At 44.9% G+C, this 23,619-nt stretch overlaps 1 protein-coding gene across 4 annotated transcripts in view; it reads right to left on the reverse strand.

Moving 5' to 3' along the window:
• The window catches only part of LOC128688279 (transcription factor SOX-5), a 318,664-nt gene that overhangs the window by 2,242 nt on the left and 292,803 nt on the right, over positions 1–23,619 (reverse strand). For all 4 annotated transcript variants that reach the window (XM_070088374.1, XM_070088373.1, XM_070088377.1 and 1 more), the window contains exons 4-6: positions 15,613–15,720; positions 2,784–2,984; positions 262–922 (exon numbers count right to left, since the gene is read on the reverse strand). In XM_070088374.1, the coding sequence (XP_069944475.1) occupies positions 262–922; positions 2,784–2,984; positions 15,613–15,720 (970 nt within the window). The remainder of the gene's footprint in view (positions 1–261; positions 923–2,783; positions 2,985–15,612; positions 15,721–23,619) is intronic.

Raw genomic sequence — 23,619 nt, forward strand, 5'->3', positions numbered from 1 at the left:
ATACACAAAAAAAGAGAGAACCTTAAGACGACGTTTCGATCTCTCCTGGACCATTGTCAAGTCACAACTTCGTCATAAGGTTCCTCTCCTTAAGTGAGGGTTTTTGATAAAAAGGCAAAATCAGTGGAGGTGCAAACGGAAGATGAAAAAGGAATAAAAAGGGGAACACTGTTAATGAGAAAAACGCTTTTTTTTATGATAATGTGGAAAAGAAAAGTATAAATAGGGGATAGTATTGTATCCCCCTTCATGATGACTCACTCTGACAGGTGGTGACGTAGTCCTCTTCTTTTGGCTTTTCTTGGGTAGTGTGGGGACTGGAGGTGGTGACAGAAGTGATGCCACCCATGCTGCCTCCCAGGGAGGTGAGGGAGGTGAGAGGTGTGGCCGTGGGCAGGCTTAGGCCGCCCATGGGGTTGAGATGGGGCGGGAGGGAGGAAGGGAGAGAGGAAGGAGGGAGGTACATGGGAGGGAAGGCTGGAGGAGGGTAGTGCTTCCCTGGGAGACCTCCTCCCATAGTTGGAGACGGCAGGGAGCCTAGTCCCTGACCCAGCCCCTGACCTAGTCCCTGACCCAATCCCTGACCTAACCCCTGACCTAGCCCCTGGCCCAAGCCCTGGCCCAGAGTCTGGCCAAGGCCTCCCAGCAGGTCCTTGTGGTCAGGAAGGCCCGGAAAAGGGGGTGTCATGTACGGGAGGAAGGAGTGAGGTACAAGTGAGGGTGGCAGCCCAGGGGGCTTCCCAGAAAGACCACTCATATCACTGGGCTTTGGGCTGGCGTCTTTGGGCTTCGTGAGGTTAAGAGGTTTCTCCTCATGGTTTTCATGCGAGGGCGCGGGCGTCTGCGTGGGTGTGTGGGTGGTATGGGCGGAGTTCTGAGAGAGCTGCGCCAATTGTGCTGAGGCGGACATCCACGCAGGAACCTGCAACAAGCAAGAGTTGACATTATATATATATATATTTTCTATCTATCCATTACCTGTCTATCCATCTATCTATTTTTCATTTTTTCTTTAAAAAATAAAATGATAAATAATCGTAAAACTTACACAACGGTTCAATTTCTTTTTTTTTTTTTTTTTTAGATTTTTGAAAAACTTTCTAAAACGTATTAATTTTTAGGCGACCTAAGTACGGTTGAAAACATTTACACAACCCATTTTTTTTTGAAGCGCCAAACCTGTGTGGGTTATGGACCGCACAACCCAAGGGTTCCAAAGTGTCTTAAAAATATATAATAATAAAATGCCTAAAACGTATAGAAAATAAAGTGCTTAAAATTTTAGAAAAATAAGTTGCCTAAAATGGAAAAAAAATAATTGGCTTAAAATTTCCTAAAACTGACAAATTAAGTTCCTAAAAGTTCCTAAAACTGACAAATTAAGTTCCTAAAAGTTCCTAAAACTGATAAATTAAGTTTCTAAAAGTTCCTAAAACTGATAAATTAAGTTCCTAAAACTGATAAATTAAGTTCCTAAAAGTTCCTAAAACTGACAAATTAAGTTCCTAAAAGTTCCTAAAACTGACAAATAAAGTTCCTAAATGTTCCTAAAACTGACAAATAAAGTTCCTAAAAGTTCCTAAAACTGACAAATTAAGTTCCTAAAAGTTCCTAAAACTCACAAATAAAGTTCCCAGAAGTTCCTGTAACTGACAAATAAAATTGTTAAGACATAAGTTCCAAAATTGTTATGAACCTGACAAATTAAGTTCCTTAAAGTAACAAATAAAGTTCCAAAAAAAAGTTCCTACAACTGACAAAGTTCCTAAAAGTTCATAAAATTAACAAATACAATACATAGAAGTTTCTAAAAAAAGAGTATAGTGAGCTTTTATTGAGCTCTGGTATACTTTTGTTGAGGAGAGTGAAAACTGGCATGTGGAAGTTCCCTAGATGGAAGTTCCCTAGATGGAAGTTCCCTAGATGGAAGTTCCCTAGATGGAAGTTCCCTAGATGGAAGTACCAGAGATGGAAGTACCAGAGATGGAAGTTCCCTAGATGGAAGTTCCCTAGATGGAAGTACCAGAGATGGAAGTTCCCTAGATGGAAGTTCCCTAGATGGAAGTACCAGAGATGGAAGTACCAGAGATGGAAGTTCCCTAGATGGAAGTTCCCTAGATGGAAGTTCCCTAGATGGAAGTTCCCTAGATGGAAGTTCCCTAGATGGAAGTACCAGAGATGGAAGTTCCCTAGATGGAAGTACCAGAGATGGAAGTACCAGAGATGGAAGTACCAGAGATGGAAGTTCCCTAGATGGAAGTTCCCTAGATGGAAGTTCCCTAGATGGAAGTTCCCTAGATGGAAGTACCATAGATGGAAGTTCTCTAGATGGAAGTTCCCTAGATGGAAGTTCCCTAGATGGAAGTACCATAGATGGAAGTTCCCTAGATGGAAGTTCCCTAGATGGAAGTTCCCTAGATGGAAGTTCTCTAGATGGAAGTACCCTAGATGGAAGTTCCCTAGATGGAAGTTCCCTAGATGGAAGTTCCCTAGATGGAAGTTCCCTAGATGGAAGTACTATAGATGGAAGTTCCCTAGATGGAAGTTCCCTAGATGGAAGTTCCCTAGATGGAAGTTCTCTAGATGGAAGTACCCTAGATGGAAGTTCCCTAGATGGAAGTTCCCTAGATGGAAGTTCCCTAGATGGAAGTTCCCTAGATGGAAGTACCATAGATGGAAGTTCTCTAGATGGAAGTTCCCTAGATGGAAGTTCCCTAGATGGAAGTACCCTAGATGGAAGTACCCTAGAGGGAGATAATCTTTACGGAAGACCCTGTACTTACAGAGGCGGAGACGGAGACGGGGGGTAGCTTGGGCAGTCCAGTCTCATGGGGGGGTGAGATGGGGGGCAGGACAGGAGGGGCAGGGGGTGCACCATGAGCGCCGCCCCTTAACCCCTCGAGGAGGGGCAGGAACATGAGGTTGTGTGGGGGCTGCAACCCCGCCAGCCCCTTGCTGGTTCCGTACTGCCCGTACAACTGACTCTGCAACCATAAAATACAAAAGCTATTAATTACTGTACTGTAACGCTTGCACCGCTAAACCCTCATGGATACACCTGCCCGGACCACTTATCCCCTTTATAACACTACAAGCTCTTAAAAAAGTGTTGCCTGCAACACGAAAGGCCTAGAGCTATCATTCAACTCAATGTTTTTTACATTATATATATATGTATATATATATGCAATAAGATCACAGTAAACAGGTGATTTCAGAATATGCAAAACAACCACTCTGAAAGAATAGAGAAATTCCAAGCGCTTTCGTGACTACTCACATTATCAAGGAACTATATAGTTCCTTGATAATGTGAGTAGTCACGAAAGCGCTTGGAATTTCTCTATTCTTTCAGAGTGGTTGTTTTGCATGTATATATATATATATATATATATATATATATATATATATATATATATATATATATATATATATATATATATATATATATATATATATATATATATAGACTCAAAGGCAACCGTGGCCAGTGACACCTACGTTACTCTGAGACCTCTCTCCCTGCTTTGGTTACTCCCTTGCAACATTGCACAGCTCCTGATGACGCACTGAGAAGTATGAAAGTACTTGAGCTAAAGATTTCCACCCCTTCTTCCCCTTCGTGGCTTGTCCTGCACGTATATATTATATACTTGGAGTCTACATGGAGGGTATTCCGGGGATCAACGCCCCCGTGGTCCGGTGCATGACCAGGCCTCCTGGTGGATCAGGGCCTGATCAACGAGGCTATTCCTGCTGGCCTCACGTAGTCCAACGTAAGAACAGTAGCCTGGTTGATCCAGTATTGACTTAAGGTATCTGTCCAGATCCCTCTTGAAGACAACCAGGGGTCTATTGGTAATTTCCCTTGTGGCTGGTGGGAGGCTGTTGAACAATCTTGGGCCCCGGACACTTATTGTGTTTTATCTTAGTGTACTAATGGTGCCACTACTTTTCACTAGGGGTATGTAGCAGCGCCTGCCAAGTCTTTTGCTCTCGTAGGGGGTAATTTCTGTGTGCAGATTACGGACCAGTCTCTCTAGGGTTTTCCAGGTGTAGATTATGATGCATTTCTCTCGCCTTCGCTCCAGTGAGTACAAGTCAAGTGCTTCCAAACGTTGACAGTAGTTAAGGCGTTTGATGGAACTTATATGTGCAGTAAAGGTTCTCTGTACACTCCCTAGATTTGCAATTTCACCTGCCTGGAATGGAGAGGATAGTGAACAGCAGCATTCCAGCCTAGAGAGAACAAGCGATTTGGAAAGGATCATCACTGACTTGGCATCTCTCGTTTTGAACGTTCTCATTATCCATCCTATCATTTTCTTTGCAGTTGTGATCGTAACACATTGTGATCCTGGGAAGTGAGATCCTTAGACATTATCACTCCCAGGTCCTTCACATTACTTTTCCGCTCTGTTGTGTGATTAGAGTTTGTAGTATATTCAGTACTAGTTATTACCTCCTCCAGTTTCCCATAACAGAGTAGTTGGAATTTGTCTCACTGAACATCCTATTATTTCCCGCTGCCATTGGAAAACTTTGTATCTTCTTGGAGATTTATCGTGTCCTCAAATATATATATATATATATATATATATATATATATATATATATATATATATATATATATATATATATATATATATATAGAGAGAGAGAGAGAGAGAGATAGAGAGATTGGTAACACACGCTCGAAAGGTATTTTGGGAGTTTCGGTCTATCTTTTGATCATTATCAGGCCGGTCTGAGAGAATAATGTCCTGAGATGATGTTTTTAGTGCTGGTTGAAAGGCTGTCTTGTTTTTTCGCTTGTAATTTGTGGGTTAATTGTGAACAAGAGTAAAACAGGTCCCAGCCCAAAATGGTATTCCCCCAGCACTGCCTCACGTTACCCCAGCACCGCCTCACATTCCCCCAGCACCGCCTCACATTCCCCCAGCACAACTTCACATTCCCCGTTCTTTGCACCTCCAAGATTCCTGAACCTCCTCCCTCCCTGTTCCCAGCAACTCCCCTTTCTCTGCACCTCCCCCTCCCAGTTCCTGGCACCTCCCCTTTCCCTGCACCTCCTCCTCTCCCAGTTCCTGCACCTCACCGTTCTCTGAACCCCCCACCCCCTACCAGTTCCCAGCACTTTCCTTTTCTCTGCACCTCCCCCCTCTCCCAGTTCCTGCACCTCGCCGTTCTCTTCACCTCCCCCTCTCCCAGTTCCCAGCACCTACCCGTTCTCTGCACCTTCCCCTTTTCCCAGTTCCCTGCACCTCCCCGTTTTCTGCACCTCCTCCAGTTTTCTGTTGCGGAGGACAAAAGGAGCGCGCGTGATACGTGAATGGTGCGCACGTCTCAGGGAGGCCGGGCCCTCCTGAACTCTTTTCAGAGTGGCACAATAACCCTGGCTCCTCCACTGCTCTGGTTAGACCTTCTTGTGGAGAATGTCATAAGCCCTTTGTGTGTGTGTGTGTGTGTGTGTGTGTGTGTGTGTGTGTGTGTGTGTGTGTGTGTGTGTGTGTGTGTGTGTGTGAATGTGTGTACTTACTGAATTGTGCATACAGGAGTTGGATCTCAGCTCCTGGCCCCACCTCTTAAAACTACAATCACTGGCATCTGTGGTTCCTAGCTTCACGGGCACAATCATACCTTCTCTTGAAACACATTCAACACAGTTTTCCAGTCAGCAAGTGAAAATAGCTTGGTGTTGAGTGGTGACATATTCCAGGGGTTTATACACGAATAACCAGTACGTAGGAGACAAACTTATGACGACGTTTCGGTCCGACTTGGACCATTGACTTGTCACAGAGAAATGCGAAGGGAAGAGAGACAGAATAAATACGAGAGGGGGGCGGATGCTGAGGGACGGGAGTGGTGTGAATAGTGTATTGTTCCAGTCACGGTATTGTGTCCTTTTTATTCTTAAAGGGCTTAGGTATAGAAGGAAAGAACTGAAGAGGAGCGTAGCACCCAGCACGCAGACCATCTCAGGGGTTATCTGGAGGTTACCTGGAGGTTATTCAGAGGGAACAACGCCCCCGTGGCCCGGTCCATGACCAGGCCTCCCGATGGATCAGGGCCTGATCAACTAGGCTGTTACTGCTGGCCGCACGCAGTCCAACGTACGAGCCACAGCCCGGCTGATCCGGCACTGACTTTCACTGTCCAGCTCTCTCTTGAAGGCAACCAGTGGCTTATTGGCAATTCCCCTAATGCTTGATGGGAGGCTGTTGAACAGTCTTGGGCCCCGGACACTTACGGTGTTTTCCCTTAGTGTACCAATGGCGCCCCTACTTTTTATTGGCGGCATTTTGTATCGCCTGCCCAGTCTTTTACTTTCGTAGGGAGTGATTTCTGTGTGCAGATTTGGGACCATTCCTTCCAAGATTTTCCAAGTGTAGATTATGATATATCTCTCCCTCCTGCGTTCCAACGAGTACAAGTCAAGTGCTTCCAAGCGTTCCCAGTAGTTAAGGTGCTTGACAGAACTTATACGTGCAGTAAAGGATCTCTGTACACTCTCTAGATCTGCGATTTCACCTGCTTTGTATGGAGATGAAGTAAAGAACATGAAAAAGACTCTGGAATTATTAAGTCAGAGGATCTGAAATCTAGAAAAAATAAGGTAAATATAGCTATGGTGGTGAAAATAGAAAGGCGGATTATGGGAGCGTTTAAGACAAGAAAATCAACTCCAATAATGTTACTTTATCGACCCACTACTGCTCTAGCGACTGGAATGTTGCTCTATACTCACAGAGACTTGCAGAGCAGGAGACATAGCAGAGGTGGAAAATGTATGGAGGTCGTATACCGCCCTCAAAGACTCAGGAAAAAATCTAAACCATTGGGAACACCTAAAAATACTTTAACTGTTTTTGTTATGGCAAAGACTAGAGAGATACCAGATAATACTCGCTTATACGTGAAAGACGTTTGAGAACTTGATCTCCAGTCTGTACACTGCCGTAACAACTGACTAGGGTAAATATGGAAAAAGTGCAAAATAAACCATTCGAAAAACTAGGGCGCCGTTAATACAATCAGAGAATATTATGGCAACGTTAGTAGTCCAAAATTCTTCAACACATCAGATATCAGAGAAATTGCTCTTAAGAAAAAAGCACAATAACTGGAACGATACACACCCGCACATAAAAGAGAGAAGCTTAGTTTCAGTCCGACTTGGACCAGACAAAAACTGACTTTGTCAATGGTCCAAGTCGGACCAAACGCGTCGTAAGATGTGCGGGTTATTTGTGTAAAGCCAGATGTTTTGAAGAGGAAAATAAACCAGTGTCTCCCACATGTGCCTAATCAGCCGGGTTGTGATAACTATGGAAAAATAAACACAAATAAAGTATGATGCAACACTTTATTGACTATGTTTGTGTGGGGGATACGTACTCAATAAAGGATCGCATTGAACTGTATTTGCGTCTATTTTTCCATCGCGTTGGTGTTTTATACCATTTATCTCCTTTGTGATAGCTATGTGGGCCTGCTGGCCGCTATCACCAACAATCTGCTTGAGTAGACGGTTGAAAAGGGGGAGTCCTGTTATATTAAGTTTAGTGTTTCTTCGGGAATTTGATAATAATGATGATAAAATATATTATCTTATTCTGGTCACATGTTTTCTCCAAGCCAAGTTGTGTTCTGAGCAGAGGCGATGGTTGAGGATTCTGGTTGCCTGCCTCCCCAGCGATGATTGATTGGTCGAGATGATTTCACCTTTGGAAGGGTTAAGGAAGGGTCCCGGGACCTCTTTTGCCTGTGACTTCACCAGCTGAAGACCCTCTGGCAGGTACTCCGCTGTACCTGCCACAGTGCTGTCAGCCTGAACACAAATGCTCGATGGTCAATCTGTCTGTGATTACCCTCAACCGCGATGCAGAAGAGGAATTTGTAATGATGATGCGCCCATAGAGGTTTTTGCATCAGTGGGAGATTTCTATATAATATCCTGGCGCTGCTCTCACAGCATGTTCGTACCAACACTCCCCAGCATCCTAGAGGTAGAAGCTCGTGTAAGTTTTGCTGCTGTCTTGTGTGATCATGAGATAGTGGAAACTATTTTTAACTGGCTACCATTCCACACTCACAACGCCTGACGGCAGTGCCTCTCTGGAGGGTTACTCTCTACCAACCAGGGACGAGTGCCACTGCCCGATTTTGCATCTCCGGTGGTATGTTCACTCACAGGATGAGTGGCACTGTCCAGTACTGTCTTTCTGTTGGTATGTTTACTCACAGGATGAGTAACACTGTTACAGTGGCATGTTCACTCACAGGATGAGTAACACTGCACAATAAATTCCCCCATCATAAATTGCGAAATCTATTGTATTTTGCACAGTTAATTATATTAGAGCAGAGTAAGCATTAATTCTGATTTTTTGGGGGGCATTTTGCAATTACTGTGAATCATTCCTCATTAAAATAGGAGCGTCATTTCAGCACACACACACACACACACACACACACACACACACACACACACACACACACACACACACACACACACACACACACACACAGGGAGAGTGACCTAGTAGCGACCAGTGAAGAGGCGGGGCCAGGAACTGTGACTCGACGCCTGCAACCACAATTAGGTAAGTACAAGTAGGTGAGTCCACACACACACACGAAGTATACACTCACATACATACCCATACACACCCTTGCAACGCAAATTCCAACAAAGAAAATGCTACCGCTGCCACCATTACGAGGCCACCACCATTACCATCACCAGGATTCTGCCACCATTACCACAAGGGTACCAATACTACTACCAAGCCTGCAACCCCTCCCATTACCACCCAGAACTTTAGTACGACCATAAGTAAGACCATAAGCATAACCATCACTATTACTGCACCACCACCATAACCTACCATCACCACCGTAACGCACCACCATAACCTACCATCACCACCGTGACCCACCACCACCAAAACCTACCATCACCACCGTGACCCACCACCACCATAACCTACCATCACCACCGGAACCACCACCACCACCATAACCTACCATCATCACCGTGACCCACCACCACCATGTAACCCACCACCACCATAACCTACCACCACCACCACCACCACCACCACCACCATAACCTACCATCACCACCGTAACCCACCATCACCACCGTAACCCACCACACACCATAACTAAAAATCACCACAGTAACCCACCACCACCATAACCCATCACCACCATAACCTACCATCACCACCGGAACCCACCACCACCATAACCTACCATCACCACCGTGACCCACCACCACATAACCTACCATCACCACCGTGACCCACCACCACTATAACCTACCATCACCACCGTAACCTACCAACATCACCGTAACCCACCACCACCGTAACCCACCATCACCACTGAAACCCACCACCAAAACTACAAAACACCACAGTAACCCACCACCACCATAACGTACCACCACGACCATAACCCACCACCACCATAACCTACCATCACCACCGTAATCCACAGCCACCATAACCTACCATCACCACTGTAACTCACCACCACCATAACCTACCACCACCACCATAACCTACCATCACCACCGTTACCCACCACCACCATAACCTACCATCACCACCGTAACCCACCACCACCATAACCTACCATCACCACCGAGACCCACCACCACCATAACCTACCATCACCACCGTGACCCACCACCACCATAACCTACCATCACCACCGTAACCCACCATCACCACCGTAACCCACCACCACCATAACTAAAAATCACCACAGTAACCCACCACCACCATAACCTACCACCACCACCACCATAACCTACCATCACCACCGTAACCCACCATCACCACCGTAACCCACCACCACCATAACTAAAAATCACCACAGTAACCCACCACCACCATAACCTACCATCACCACCGTGACCCACCACCACCATAACCTACCATCACCACCGTGACCCACCACCACCATAACCTACCATCACCACCGTGACCCACCACCACTATAACCTACCATCACCACCGTAACCCACCAACACCACCGTAACCCACCACCACCGTAACTAAAAATCACCACAGTAACCCACCACCACCATAACCTACCAACACCACCGTGACCCACCACCACCAGAACCTACCATCACCACCGTGACCCACCACCACCATAACCTACCATCACCACCGTGACCCACCACCACCATAACCTACCATCACCACCGTGACCCACCACCACTATAACCCACCATCACCACCGTAACCCACCACCACAACTAAAAATCACCACAGTAACCCACCACCACCATAACCTACCACCACCACCATAACCCACCACCACAATAACCTACCATCACCACCGTAGCCCACAACCACCATAACCTACCATCACCACTGTAACTCACCACCACCATAACCTACCATCACCACAGTAACCCAACACCACCATAACCTACCATCACCACCGTAACCCACCACCACCATAACCTACCATCACCACCGTAACCCACCACCACCATAACCTACCATCACCACCGTAACCCACCACCACCATAGCCTACCATCACCACCGAAACCCACCACCATCATAACCTACCATCACCACCATAACCTACCATCACCACAGTAACCCAACACCACCATAACCTACCATCACCACCGTAACCCACCACCACCATAACCCACCATCACCACCGTAACCAACCACCACCATAACCTACCACCACCACCATAACCTACCATCACCACAGTAACCCACCACCACCATAACCTACCATCAACACTGTAACCCACCACCACCATAACCTACCATCACCACCGTAACCCACCACCACCATAACCTATCATCACCACCGTAACCCACCACCACCATAACCAACCACCACCACCCTAACCCACCACCACCATAACCTACCATTACCACCGTAACCCATCACCACCATAACCTACCATCACCACCGTAACCCACCACCACCATAACCTACCATCACCACCGTAACCCACCACCACCATAACCTACCATCACCACCGTAACCCACCACCACCATAACCTACCATCACCACTGTAACCCACCACCACCATAACCTACCATCACCACCGTAACCCACCACCACCGTAACCTACCATCACCACCGTAACCCACCACCACCATAACCTACCACCACCACCACCACCATAACCTACCACCACCACCACCATAACCTACCATCACCACCATAACCCACCACCACCATAACCCACCACCACCACCCTAACCCACCACTACCATAACCTACCACCATCACCATAACCCACCATCACCACCGTAACCCACCACCACCATAACCTACCACCACCACCATAACCCACCATCACCACCGTAACCCACCACCACCAAAACCCATCATCACCACCGTAACCCACCACCACCATAACCTACCACCACCACCATAACCTACCACCACCACCATAACCCACCATCACCACCGTAACCCACCACCACCATAACCTACCACCACCACCGTAACCCACCATCACCACCATAACCCACCACCACCATAACCTACCACCACCACCATAACCTACCACCACCACCATAACCTACTACCACCACCATAACCCACCATCACCACCATAACCTACCACCACCACCACCATAACCCACCATCACCACCTTAACCCACCACCACCATAACCTACCACCACCACCATAACCTACCACCACCACCATAACCTACCACCACCACCACCCTAACCCACCATCACCACCATAACCCACCACCACCACCATAACCCACCATCACCACCGTAACCCACCACCACCATAACCTACCACCACCACCATAACCTACCACCACCACCATAACCTACCACCCCCACCATAACCCATCACCACCATAACCCACCACCACCACCATAACCCACCATCACCACCATAACCCACCACCACCATAACCCCCCACCACCACCATAACCCACCATCACCACCGTAACCCACCACCACTATAACCCACCATCACCACCATAACCCACCATCACCACCATAATCCACCACCACCACCATAACCCACCATCACCACCGTAACCCACCACCATCATGAAAACAGTGGGTTAAGAAAGTAAGTTTAAACACCAGTGGGGTTGAAATGGGTAACATCTTCCTTCGTACCACAAAGACCTCTCTGCAGGACCATTCTCTGGGATCCCTGCAACAATATGCGAAGGATCCGTTGCGTTGCCATATTCTCCCTTGACAGCACGGGTCCCCCAGCCCTTGACAGCTGGGGTCCCCCAACCCTTGACAGCACGGGTCCCCCAGCCCTTGACAGCTGGGGTCCCCCAGCCCTTGACAGCACGGGTCCCCCATTCTTGACAGCACGGGTCCCCCATTCTTGACACCACGGGTCCCCATCCTTGACACCACGGGTCCCCATCCTTGACACCACGGGTCCCTATCCTTGACAGAACGGGTCCCCCAGCCCTTGACAGAACGGGTCCCCCAGCCCTTGACAGTACGGGTCCCCCATCCTTGACAGCACGGGTCCCCCACCCCTTGATAGCACAGGTCCCCCAGCCCTTGACAGCACGGGTCCCCCAACCCTTGTTAGCACGGGTCCCCCACCCCTTGATAACACGGGTCTCCCATCCCTTGATAGCACAGGTCCCCCAGTCCTTGACAGCACGTGTCCCCCAGCCCTTGATAGCACGTGTCCCCCAGCCCTTGATAGCACGAGTCCCCCAGCCCTTGATAGCACGGGTCCCCCAGGCCTTGATAGCACGGGTCCCCCAGCTCTTGATAGCACGGGTCCCCCATCCTTGACAGCACGGATCCACCATCCCTGACAGCACAGGTCCCCCATCCCTGACAGCACGAATCCACCATCCCTAACAGCACGGATCTTCCATCCTTGACAGCACAGGTCCGCTCCTGACAGACAGCTTCATTTGCACGGGTTCATTTATACTCGAACGCTGCCCAGGAATCAAAAATACAAATGCCATTTTGAACTGTCGTAGCCATGAATGGCCGATTTTCCCAAATCCTCTCTACGTATTCTTTTTATATTTTATTCTTGCCTCCGATCCCTTTTTTCCTCCGGAGGTGGAAAATGGCAATGGAATGTGTATTAATGTATTATTATCTGCTGTCAAGACGAGTGACGAGTAGATTTTGTCTGCTGTCAAGACGAGTGACGAGTAGATTTTATCCTGGGAAATATTTATCGCTGCAAGGACGAATAATATTTCCCAGGATGCAATGTTTCTTGGCAAATGTAAACAAAGGAATCCACGATCCTTTTTTTTTTTCTAAGAATTTTGACTTCTCGATGCCGGTAAAAGGCTCTCGATCCGCGGAATTGGAACTAGAAAAATAATATTAATAATCGGTGTTTAAGCATCAAAGATTTACTCTCAGTAACATCTCCCAGTCAATCTCCCCCAGTAATGTCACCCAGTCAGTCTCCCAGTAACAACTCCCAGTCAGTCTCCCAGTAACAACTCCCAGTCAGTCTCCCAGTAACACCGCCCAAACAATCTAATATTGGCCCCGGTAATGCGACTGACAGACAATAATAACTCCACGGAACAAGGAGCGGTACAATCCAGAGGAATTGAGGGGGGGGGAAATTTGTACTTTGGAAATTGGGAAATAAAATAGCGATCGATCGTTCCGGGCCAACCAGGAGGAAATTGGATTTTAAAGCAAAGTGGTGCCGCTTTCGTGTCAATTTGCGGATCAATGCAGATGGTCGAATACTGCTGCGTGTCATGGGATTTCGGTATTTAGCAACAGAGAGGCTTTACGCTTCTTATTATTATTGCTATTATTATTATTATTATTATTGCTATGATTATTATTATTAACACACCGGCCGTCTCCCACCCAGGCAGGGTGACACGAAAAAAGAAGAAACGCTTATACAATCACTCCATCACTGTCTCGCCAGAGGGGCGTCCTTACTGCAGCTCAGATTATTATTATTATTATTATTATTACTACTAAGCTGGGGTTGAGGTCAATCCAATCGCAGGTATACATAGTTCTATACACATTGCTGTGTTTATGCATACTACACAAGAGACAGCTGTATACATATTGCGGGAATAAAAACACATGGGCCCCGTCAAAACACTGAAGGAGACGTGTCGCCACTGACGTTTTAAATTCGTAATACAGAGATAGCAGCAAACATAAGCTCTGTTTATGTCATGTGATCACCACCAGTGAAGAATACCTCAGTACCAAGAGGAGAAATTAGGTTAGTTAATGGGGTTTAAAGCCTATCGACTATACAAGTGTCTTTAAAGGCGCCACATTACCTGTGTACTTGCTTGGGCAGTTCATATACTATTAACGTTACCTGCCCACGACCGGGTAAGAATATTTTAAACCCTAAAATAGGGATGAGAATAAACTCTCAAGCATATATATATACATGTATATATATATATATATATATATATATATATATATATATATATATATATATATATATATATATATATATATATATATATATATATACATATATATATATATATATATATATATATATATATATATATATATATATATATATATATATATATATATATATATATATATATATATATATATATATATATATATATATATATATATATACTGAGACAGACAGACATACCTCACGGAGTATATATGCTTGTGCAGTTCCTGCAGGGAAAGGGACAAGCTTTCCGAAGCAACCAAACCATCCAGTTAAGCTGTTTCAGAAGTGATTTATGAAGCTTCAAAGCTACCAGTTAGACTACTTTTAAAGCTGATTTATGAAGCTTCAATGCTACCAATTAGACTTCTGAAGCTGATTTATGAAGCCTCAGAACTACCAGTTAGACTGCTTCAGAAGAGAATTTATGAAGCTTGAAGGTGACCAGTTAGAGTCTTCAGAAGAGTCTGAAGCCTGGAGTAAGACGTTCATCTCAAACTGGATATCATTTTACGAGCGTCTGAACCACTGCTCGAGATTTATGACCATTTAAACCAGAGTGTTGTGATTCTTTGCCACCGTGACTGGAATTGTAAACCATTTTCGTTTGTTTGTTTGTTGCTATTGTTGCTACTGTTGTTGTTGTTGGTGGTGGTGGTGCTATTATTACTATTGATGTTCTTGATATTGTCGTTGTTTTTAATGTTATTTGTTGTTGATGATGATGTCGATGAAGCTTGTGTTGTTTTTGTCGTTGTTACTATTGCTCTTTTTTTATTATTGTTATTGTTGCTTTTGTTTGATTTATGGGATAAATATTATTTGTCTTCCCCCGAATATCAAAAAACTTTAAATTCTCTTTCTTTTGAGTCATCAATGTCTTCCTGTCGAATATTCGACCTTGTCTCAAGAATCACCAATGTCTTTTGTCTAATATTCGACCCTAATTGGAATCTTCGGAACAGTGGGGCACATCACAGGTGCCTTAATTACAATAATTCGCAGTTAACCCACAATCTATTGACCTGAAAAATTCGTACCAGGTGGGGGAAGGGGGGCAAAGCCCCCTTTCTCTTCCTCGCATAAACCCCATTTGCCCAGACTATGCTTCCCTCTTTTGAGACACGATTAAACTGGCTACTCCACGAAGCTTGGTGCTTACCTGCAGTGTCTTAAGGGTGTTGTGGTGCTGCAGGAGCTGCAGGGTCTCCTGGTGCTTCCTCAGCGCCTCCTGCTGCATCTGCAGCGCCGCCTCCTGCTCGCTGGCCACCTGCGGGAAGGCAAGGAACACGTCAACGTCAGTAAACGTCATCTTGTGCCAGTCGTCTCTACAGGATGCTGAAAGGTAATCTGTTACCTGTGAGCTGTTCAGTAGAGGCGCTGTTTAGGATAATACATAAGGTGACTCTAAGTTCACAGTAACAGTCACTTAAAGACTGAACCAATGACTAAATGAAACAATGATTGACTAAATGAACGAATGATTGACTAAGTGAACCAATTAAGTGAATCAGTTATGTAATGAACCACCAAATAAATGAATTAGTTATAACACAAATTATACAATGAACCAGATACTAAGTGAATTATTTAATAGACCAATTATTAAAAATACTAATCATAAAATGGACCATTATAAACCATTATAAACCATTTGGACAGAATAATGAAGTACACACACACACACACACACACACACACACACCTGACGACACTGGAGGACAGGAGAGATAGGGGGGACATGATAACGACATACAAAATACTGAGAGGAATTGACAAGGTGGACAAAAACAGGATGTTCCAGAGATTGGACACAGTAACAAGGGGACACAGTTGGAAGCTAAAGACACAGATGAATCACAGGGATGTTAGGAAGTATTTCTTCAGCCACAGAGTAGTCAGTAAGTGGAATAGTTTGGGAAGCGATGTAGTGGAGGCAGGATCCATACATAGCTTTAAGCAGAGGTACGATAAAGCTCACGGCTCAGGGAGAGTGACCTAGTAGCGATCAGTGAAGAGGCGGGGCCAGGAGCTCGGACTCGACCCCCGCAACCTCAACTAGGTGAGTACAACTAGGTGAGTACACACACACACACACACATATATATATATATATAATTATATATATATAATTATATATATATATATATATATATATATATATATATATATATATATATATATATATTCTCCAGACTAGCAGCAACAGTTTGACTGAACACAGAGCTCCAGGACGACTCTAGCCTCCACATTTCATTGCACTGCAAGACCCCTAACACGGGTTTAGCGCTTCGGGGACGCGCTAAACCCGTGTGAGGGGGAGGATACCTTTTTCTTTTACCTTTCTCTCTCTGCATTACAATGAGTTGTGTTTGTATGAGTTATTAGACTGTTGTTGTTAGCTTAAGGCAGATAGGAGACTGCAGTTAACGTCCCTTCGCATACCCATTCCTTTGCAATGGAACACCGGGCTTCCCCCATTCCTTCATCAACCCCTTTCCCCTCCATCCCTATTCTCTCCTTCTTTCTCACTCTCTCCCTCTCTTTATTATCATACTCGCTGTGTCTCGGCCTTCACTTCCATTACGTAGTTTCCGGGAGAATACACCACGACGACCACGACAAGACCACGACAGGAGAGAAAAAAAAACGGCTGGCCGCAGGTATTGTGGCCCTGCAGCTGCTGCTGCTGCATGTGGCCTTCAGACGTGCTGGCCACCGCGTCATATTTACGTCAACCCTCTCTCACTAATCTGCCCCCTTTTTGGCCCTTTGCTAGTGGACACAACAAGGGGGGGGGGGTAGGGGTGTGTGGCATGGACACTGGCAAAAAGTAGACACAGGCTAGGGACAATGGGTGGACGGAGGGTGACGGAAAACGGACACAGGGTGGACACAGGGTGGACACAGGGTGGACAGGGGACAAAGCCTCCCTGTGAAGCGGTGTTTCTCAGACAGTGTGAGAGTCTTTGACTGGTCAGGCGGAGGATGAGGAGGATGAGGAGGATGGGGAGGATGAGGAGGATGAGGAGGATGGGGAGGATGAGGAGGATGAGGAGGATGGGGAGGATGGAGAGGCTAGCCTAACATCTCCATAACCCACCCTCTCCACTGGCACCTCCCATCCATCCTTCCTTCCTCCCTCTCTTTATTCTCTCCCTGTTGCTCTCCCGTCCTCCTTTCCATTACACTTTTTCCTCACTCTCAACCCATTTTCAATCAAATCTATCCTGCCTCATTCTGGTGCTATCAAACCATATAAAATGCAGGTTTAGGGGAGCTGCATTGTATGGTAGCCAGAAGAATGCAACGAGGGGCAAGGCAATGATGTATGTTTGAGAGAGAGAGAGAGAGAGAGAGAGAGAGAGAGAGAGAGAGAGAGAGAGAGAGACAGACAGACAGACAGACAGACAGACAGAACGCGAGCAATATATAAACTAATACACACACCAGAGGGTGTATGGCTCCTACCGGTTTAGTGCTTTCCTAAGAACAGAAGAAGGAGGAGAAGAAGAGAAAAGCAGACGTTAAAAAAAATATAAAAATAAAAGAGAAAAGGGAAAAGTAAGAGAAAGAAGAAGGAAGAAAGGGAAGAAATAAGAAGAGAAAAGAATAAGAGAAGTAGAAAAAGTAGCGGAGGAAGCGGAAGTGAGGAGACCAAATAACTGACAGATGACCAGCCGGTTTCTTCTTGACAACAAAGGAAAGAAACAAGTTTGTGTCACGCCAGGTCAGAGGTCACGTAATTGTGAACACATGGGTCAGCAGGGGCCAGGAAGGTCAGAGAGACAGAGAGAGAGAGAGAGGACAGCAAGAAGCAAGCTTCTATACCACAAGACGGGCAGCCAGCAGCAACTTCACTCTGGCTGTACCCTTCTCCAGAACATCACTCCATCTGAGATCATACATACCCAGGATGACTCGAGTATGGAACACATTCGTACAGCATAATGATGTCAACGAGATAAAGTCAGTTGATCAAATGAAAATGCTGGCCCACAGATGGCTCCAACTTCATCCTGTTCCCTACTTGTATGTCTCATAACAATAAAAATGCTTTCAAATGAGCTGATGTAGGTAACAGCTCTTAGCTTGTTAATAAAGTTAGGAATCCTTAACCTAACCTTGTCAAACCCTGTGAAGAGAGAGAGAGAGAGAGAGAGAGAGAGAGAGAGAGAGAGAGAGAGAGAGAGAGAGAGGCTTGAGGACAAAAGGCATCAGGCTGATGACTCGCAGAACGTTGAAAATGGATCAGGTTGCTTTGTTGATGTTAGTGAGGGAGAGTGAGAGAGGGAGATAGTGAGGGAGAGTGAGAGAGGGTGGCAGTCAGGGAGAGTGAGTTGGAGATAATAAGGAACAATGAGAGGGAGTTAGTGAGAGGGATATAGTGAGGGAAAGCGAAAGGGAGATAATAAAGGACAAAGAAAGGGAGACAGTGAGAGAGAAAAAAAAAAAAAAAAAAAGAGAGAGAGAGAGAGAGAGCAGGGACAGTGATGAAAGAGAGGAAATGAGTTAGATCGACTTAGTCGTAGGGAATATGAGTGGTAACGAGGTAGAGTGAAAAAGCAATAATGAAAGAGTGAAAGAATGAATCAGGACAAATAAAAGTGAGAGAGGAAGAGCAAGAGTGTAGAGGAGAACATGAGAATGGAGACTAGAAGACCTTGGCCTCCCTAATAAGAACGATACACAACACAGAAGGATCAACGCACAGCATAACAACACCCGAGTGCAAGACCTAGGTAAAATAATGTCAGCTCGTTTACCTTCTGAAAGACACAATAAACCAAATGAATGCCGTGAAAAACAGGATAATAAGATAAAGGGAGCTTATAAAATAATTAAAACAGTAGATAAATGGCTTAGAGAACCGACAAATTGATAAATTAGACACATGTGCAACTCTTGCGTATCTTTATTGAGGGAGAAAGTAGGTGGTATCACACTTGGCGAATCCAAATGTGGAAGGAAAGTCATGTCTAAAGATTCGGAAAGTGAAGAATTTCCTCAGTAAAGGTACCCAAGTGTTGCACATGTGTCTAATTTGTCAATTAAAATAGTGTTAGTGGTAACATTACTGACATCACTTGTGATCTCTCGCTTGAGAGACACCTCAGTGTTGCTACCAACTTACACAGTGAAACAGAGATAGAGAGAGAGAGAGAGAGAGAGAGAGAGAGAGAGAGAGAGAGAGAGAGAGAACAGCTTGGAAGCATACAGAGTGTATATTAGAAAAAAAATGAAACAATTAAAGTACTGAAAAGTCCTCAGCAAACAAGAATTGTACTCTCTGAGTACAAGGCGAGAGAATTTTGCGACGTTAAACACAGATATATACTTCTGAAGAGTTTGAAGAGTTTCTCTACTCTCTGAGCCCGGCCATGGGCCAGGCTCGTCTGGTGCTTGCCTGGTCAACCAGGCTGTTGCTACTGGAGGCCCGCTGCCCCACATATCCATCACAGCCTGGTTGATCTGCATATGATACTGGAGGGCTTAGTCTCAAATCTGCATGGAAGCCACGGGAACGATAAGAGAACACTCTATCAACCTGCTCCCAGCAGCTTTCACAAATATTGCTGAAACAATGGCCCCTCAACTACAGCCGTCGTACTGTGAATGATATGTGGGTCGGCGGGCCGCCCACACCAACAGCCTGGTTGACTAGACAGTCAACAGGGAGGCCTAGTCTCTGAGCGGACTGCGAGAGTAAGTACTCGAGAAGGGTCACAGGTAAGTCATAGGTCACAGGTCACAGCAGGATATCTGCTAGGAACACAACTGTTTATCATTTAGCTACAAACTCGCACCAGAGCAGACAAGCAGAAGGCTCTCTCCACACCCTCTATCATGCCCACCATCACACTACAAGAAGAAGAGAGAAGTGTCAAGTCTAATTTTACTCTAAAAATAATTGTTACTCTTATCACAGCTGTTACTGTTACTACTGTTATCACAGTTGTTACTGTTACTACTGTTATCACAGTTGTTACTGTTACTACTGTTATCACAGTTGTTACTGTTACTACTGTTATCACAGCTGTTACTGTTACTACTGTTATCACAGTTGTTACTGTTACTACTATTATCACAGTTGTTACTCTTACTACTGTTATCACAGTTGTTACTGTTACTACTGTTATCACAGTTGTTACTGTTACTACTGTTATCACAGTTGCTACTGTTACTACTGTTATCACAGTTGTTACTGTTACTACTGTTATCACAGTTGTTACTGTTACTACTGTTATCACAGTTGTTACTGTTACTGTTATCACAGCTGTTACTGTTAATACTGTTATCACAGTTGTTACTGTTACTACTGTTATCACAGCTGTTACTGTTACTACTGTTATCACAGTTGTTACTGTTGCCACTGTTATCACAGTTGTTACTGTTACTACTGTTATCACAGCTGTTACTGTTACTACTGTTATCACAGTTGTTACTGTTGCCACTGTTATCACAGTTGTTACTGTTACTACTGTTATCACAGTTGTTACTGTTACTACTGTTATCACAGTTGTTACTGTTACTACTGTTATCACAGTTGTTACTGTTACTACTGTTATCACAGTTGTTTATGTTGCTACTGTTATCACAGTTGTTACTGTTACTACTATTATCACAGTTGTTACTGTTACTACTGTTATCACAGTTGTTACTGTTACTACTGTTATCACAGTTGTTACTGTTACTACTGTTATCACAGTTGTTTATGTTGCTACTGTTATCACAGTTGTTACTGTTACTACTGTTATCACAGTTGTTACTGTTACTACTGTTATCACAGCTGTTATTGTTACTACTGTTATCACAGTTGTTACTGTTACTACTGTTATCACAGCTGTTACTGTTACTACTGTTATCACAGTTGTTACTGTTACTACTGTTATCACAGTTGTTTCTGTTACTACTGTTTTCACAGTTGTTACTGTTAATACTGTTATCACAGTTATTACTGTTACTACTATTACAGCTGTTACTGTTACTACTCTTATCACAGCTGTTACTGTTACTACTCTTATCACAGCTGTTACTGTTACTACAGTTATCACAGCTGTTACTGTTACTACTCTTATCACAGTAGTTACTGTTACTACAGTTATCACAGTTGTTTGTTACTACTGTTATCACAGTTGTTACTGTTACTACTGTTATCACAGTTGTTACTGTTACTACTGTTATCACAGTAGTTACTGCTACTACTTTAAAAGCTGTTATTTTTACTATTCTTACCCCCAATTGTTACTTTTTATTTTTCTTATCCGGGGGTTACTGTTATTTCTCTTTTCACAAAGGGATTTTCTTTCTTTTTTCACAGCTGTTACTGTTATTTCCCTTATCACGTTTTTACTGTTACTATTATCCCGCTGTTACTTTTCTTTTTATCACAGCCACTTTTTACTATTCTTCACAGCTTTTCTTTTTACTTTTTTCCGGACCGGGTTTCTTTTTTCCCCTTTCAAGGGTGTTACTGTTATTTTTATCACAGCTGTTACTGTTATTTCCTTATCACATTTTTCTGTTTCCATTATCAAAAGCTTTAAAAGCCATTTTTCTTTCACAGTGTTGGGGGTTATATTCCATCACAGCTGTTACTGTTACTACCTTATCACAGTTTTAAAAGCTGAAAAGTTACCGCCTTTTTTTCACAGCCGTTACTGTTTGTTCTTTTTAATAGCTTTCTGTTTAAAAAACTGTTATCACAGGGTACTGTTACTGCCCTTATCAAGGCCCCAATGTTACTGCTCTTATCACAGCTGTTACTGTTACTACTGTTATCATAGCTGCTACTGTTACTGCTCTTATCACAGATGTTACTGTTACTACTTAGAAGAATTACCGACCATTCATTGAAGGTGGATGAAAGAGGGGAGGGGCGCCTGTCTGGCTCTTAATCCAGTCAACTGGAGCTACGTTCTACTTCTCTGGATCAAACCTGATTGCCTTCGGGTTCAGCGTTTGTCCATGAATATAGTAATAATGTATTTCAGTATTTTACGTTTTTTTTTTTTTTGTTTTTGAGAAAATGATCGGGATCCTATTTTTTTTGAAGAAATCAGAAAAGCTGATGGTTCAAACCAATGGCAAGTCAGCACTGAAACTAGCAGGCCGGTGCGTTACCCACCGTGCCATGCCGGCATAATAATCTCCAGACAACTAGGAATATTTCTGTAGACTCTAGGAAGCTCAGCATGGGCCACCACTGTGACCACAGTGCAGGTTTCTGCAGACGGATGTCACACCAGTGTGGTTGTGGCGTGCTCAAGTTCACTTCACTTCAAAACCATCATGGATGACTCGTGCTGATATTCCCCGAGTCTTATCCTAGTTTCATACAGTATTGTTGTTCTTGCATGCAACGCTGACTACAACACCTGCAATCACAGCCACAACCACAGCAAGCACACCTACAACACTATCAAAACTACAAGAATAATCGCCCTTCTCAACCATAACAATAGCAACTACAACAACAACAACAACCACCATTATAGCTCACACATAACCAAAACTGCACCCCCCACACAACCACAACCCCCACACAACCACAACCCCCACACAACCACAACCCCCACACAACCACAACCCCCACACAACCACAACCCCACACAACCACAACCCCCCCACAACCACAACCCCCACACAACCACAACCCCCACAACCAAACCCCACACAACCAAACCCCACACAACCACAACCCCACACAACCCACAACCCCCCACACAACCACAACTCCCAACAACCACAACCCCCAATATCACAACCCCACACAACCACAACCCCCACACAACCACAACAACATGGGCTAAGATTAGAATCCTGCTGAACACTGGGTTTGTCATCCCATGGACACAGTTCCCACGCTTGTATGGGGGAGTAGATGCACCTGGGTGAGAGAGAGGGAGAGAGAGAGAGAGAGAGAGAGAGAGAGAGAGAGAGAGAGAGAGAGAGAGAGAGAGAGAGAGAGAGAGAGAGAGAGAGAGAGAGGAGAGAGAGAGAGAGGAGAGAGAGAGAGAGAGAGAGAGAGAGAGAGAGAGAGAGAGAGAGAGAGAGAGAGAGAGAGAGAGAGAGAGAGAGAGGGGGGGGGGGAGAGTAAAAACGGATTAAAATGGAGAGGAACACTCAATAGAAGTGAGGAAGGGGTAAGTGAAGGTGGGAGAGAAAA

This window comes from Cherax quadricarinatus, chromosome 24 (assembly GCF_038502225.1).
Source record: "Cherax quadricarinatus isolate ZL_2023a chromosome 24, ASM3850222v1, whole genome shotgun sequence".
Classification (NCBI taxonomy): Eukaryota; Metazoa; Arthropoda; class Malacostraca; order Decapoda; family Parastacidae; genus Cherax; species Cherax quadricarinatus.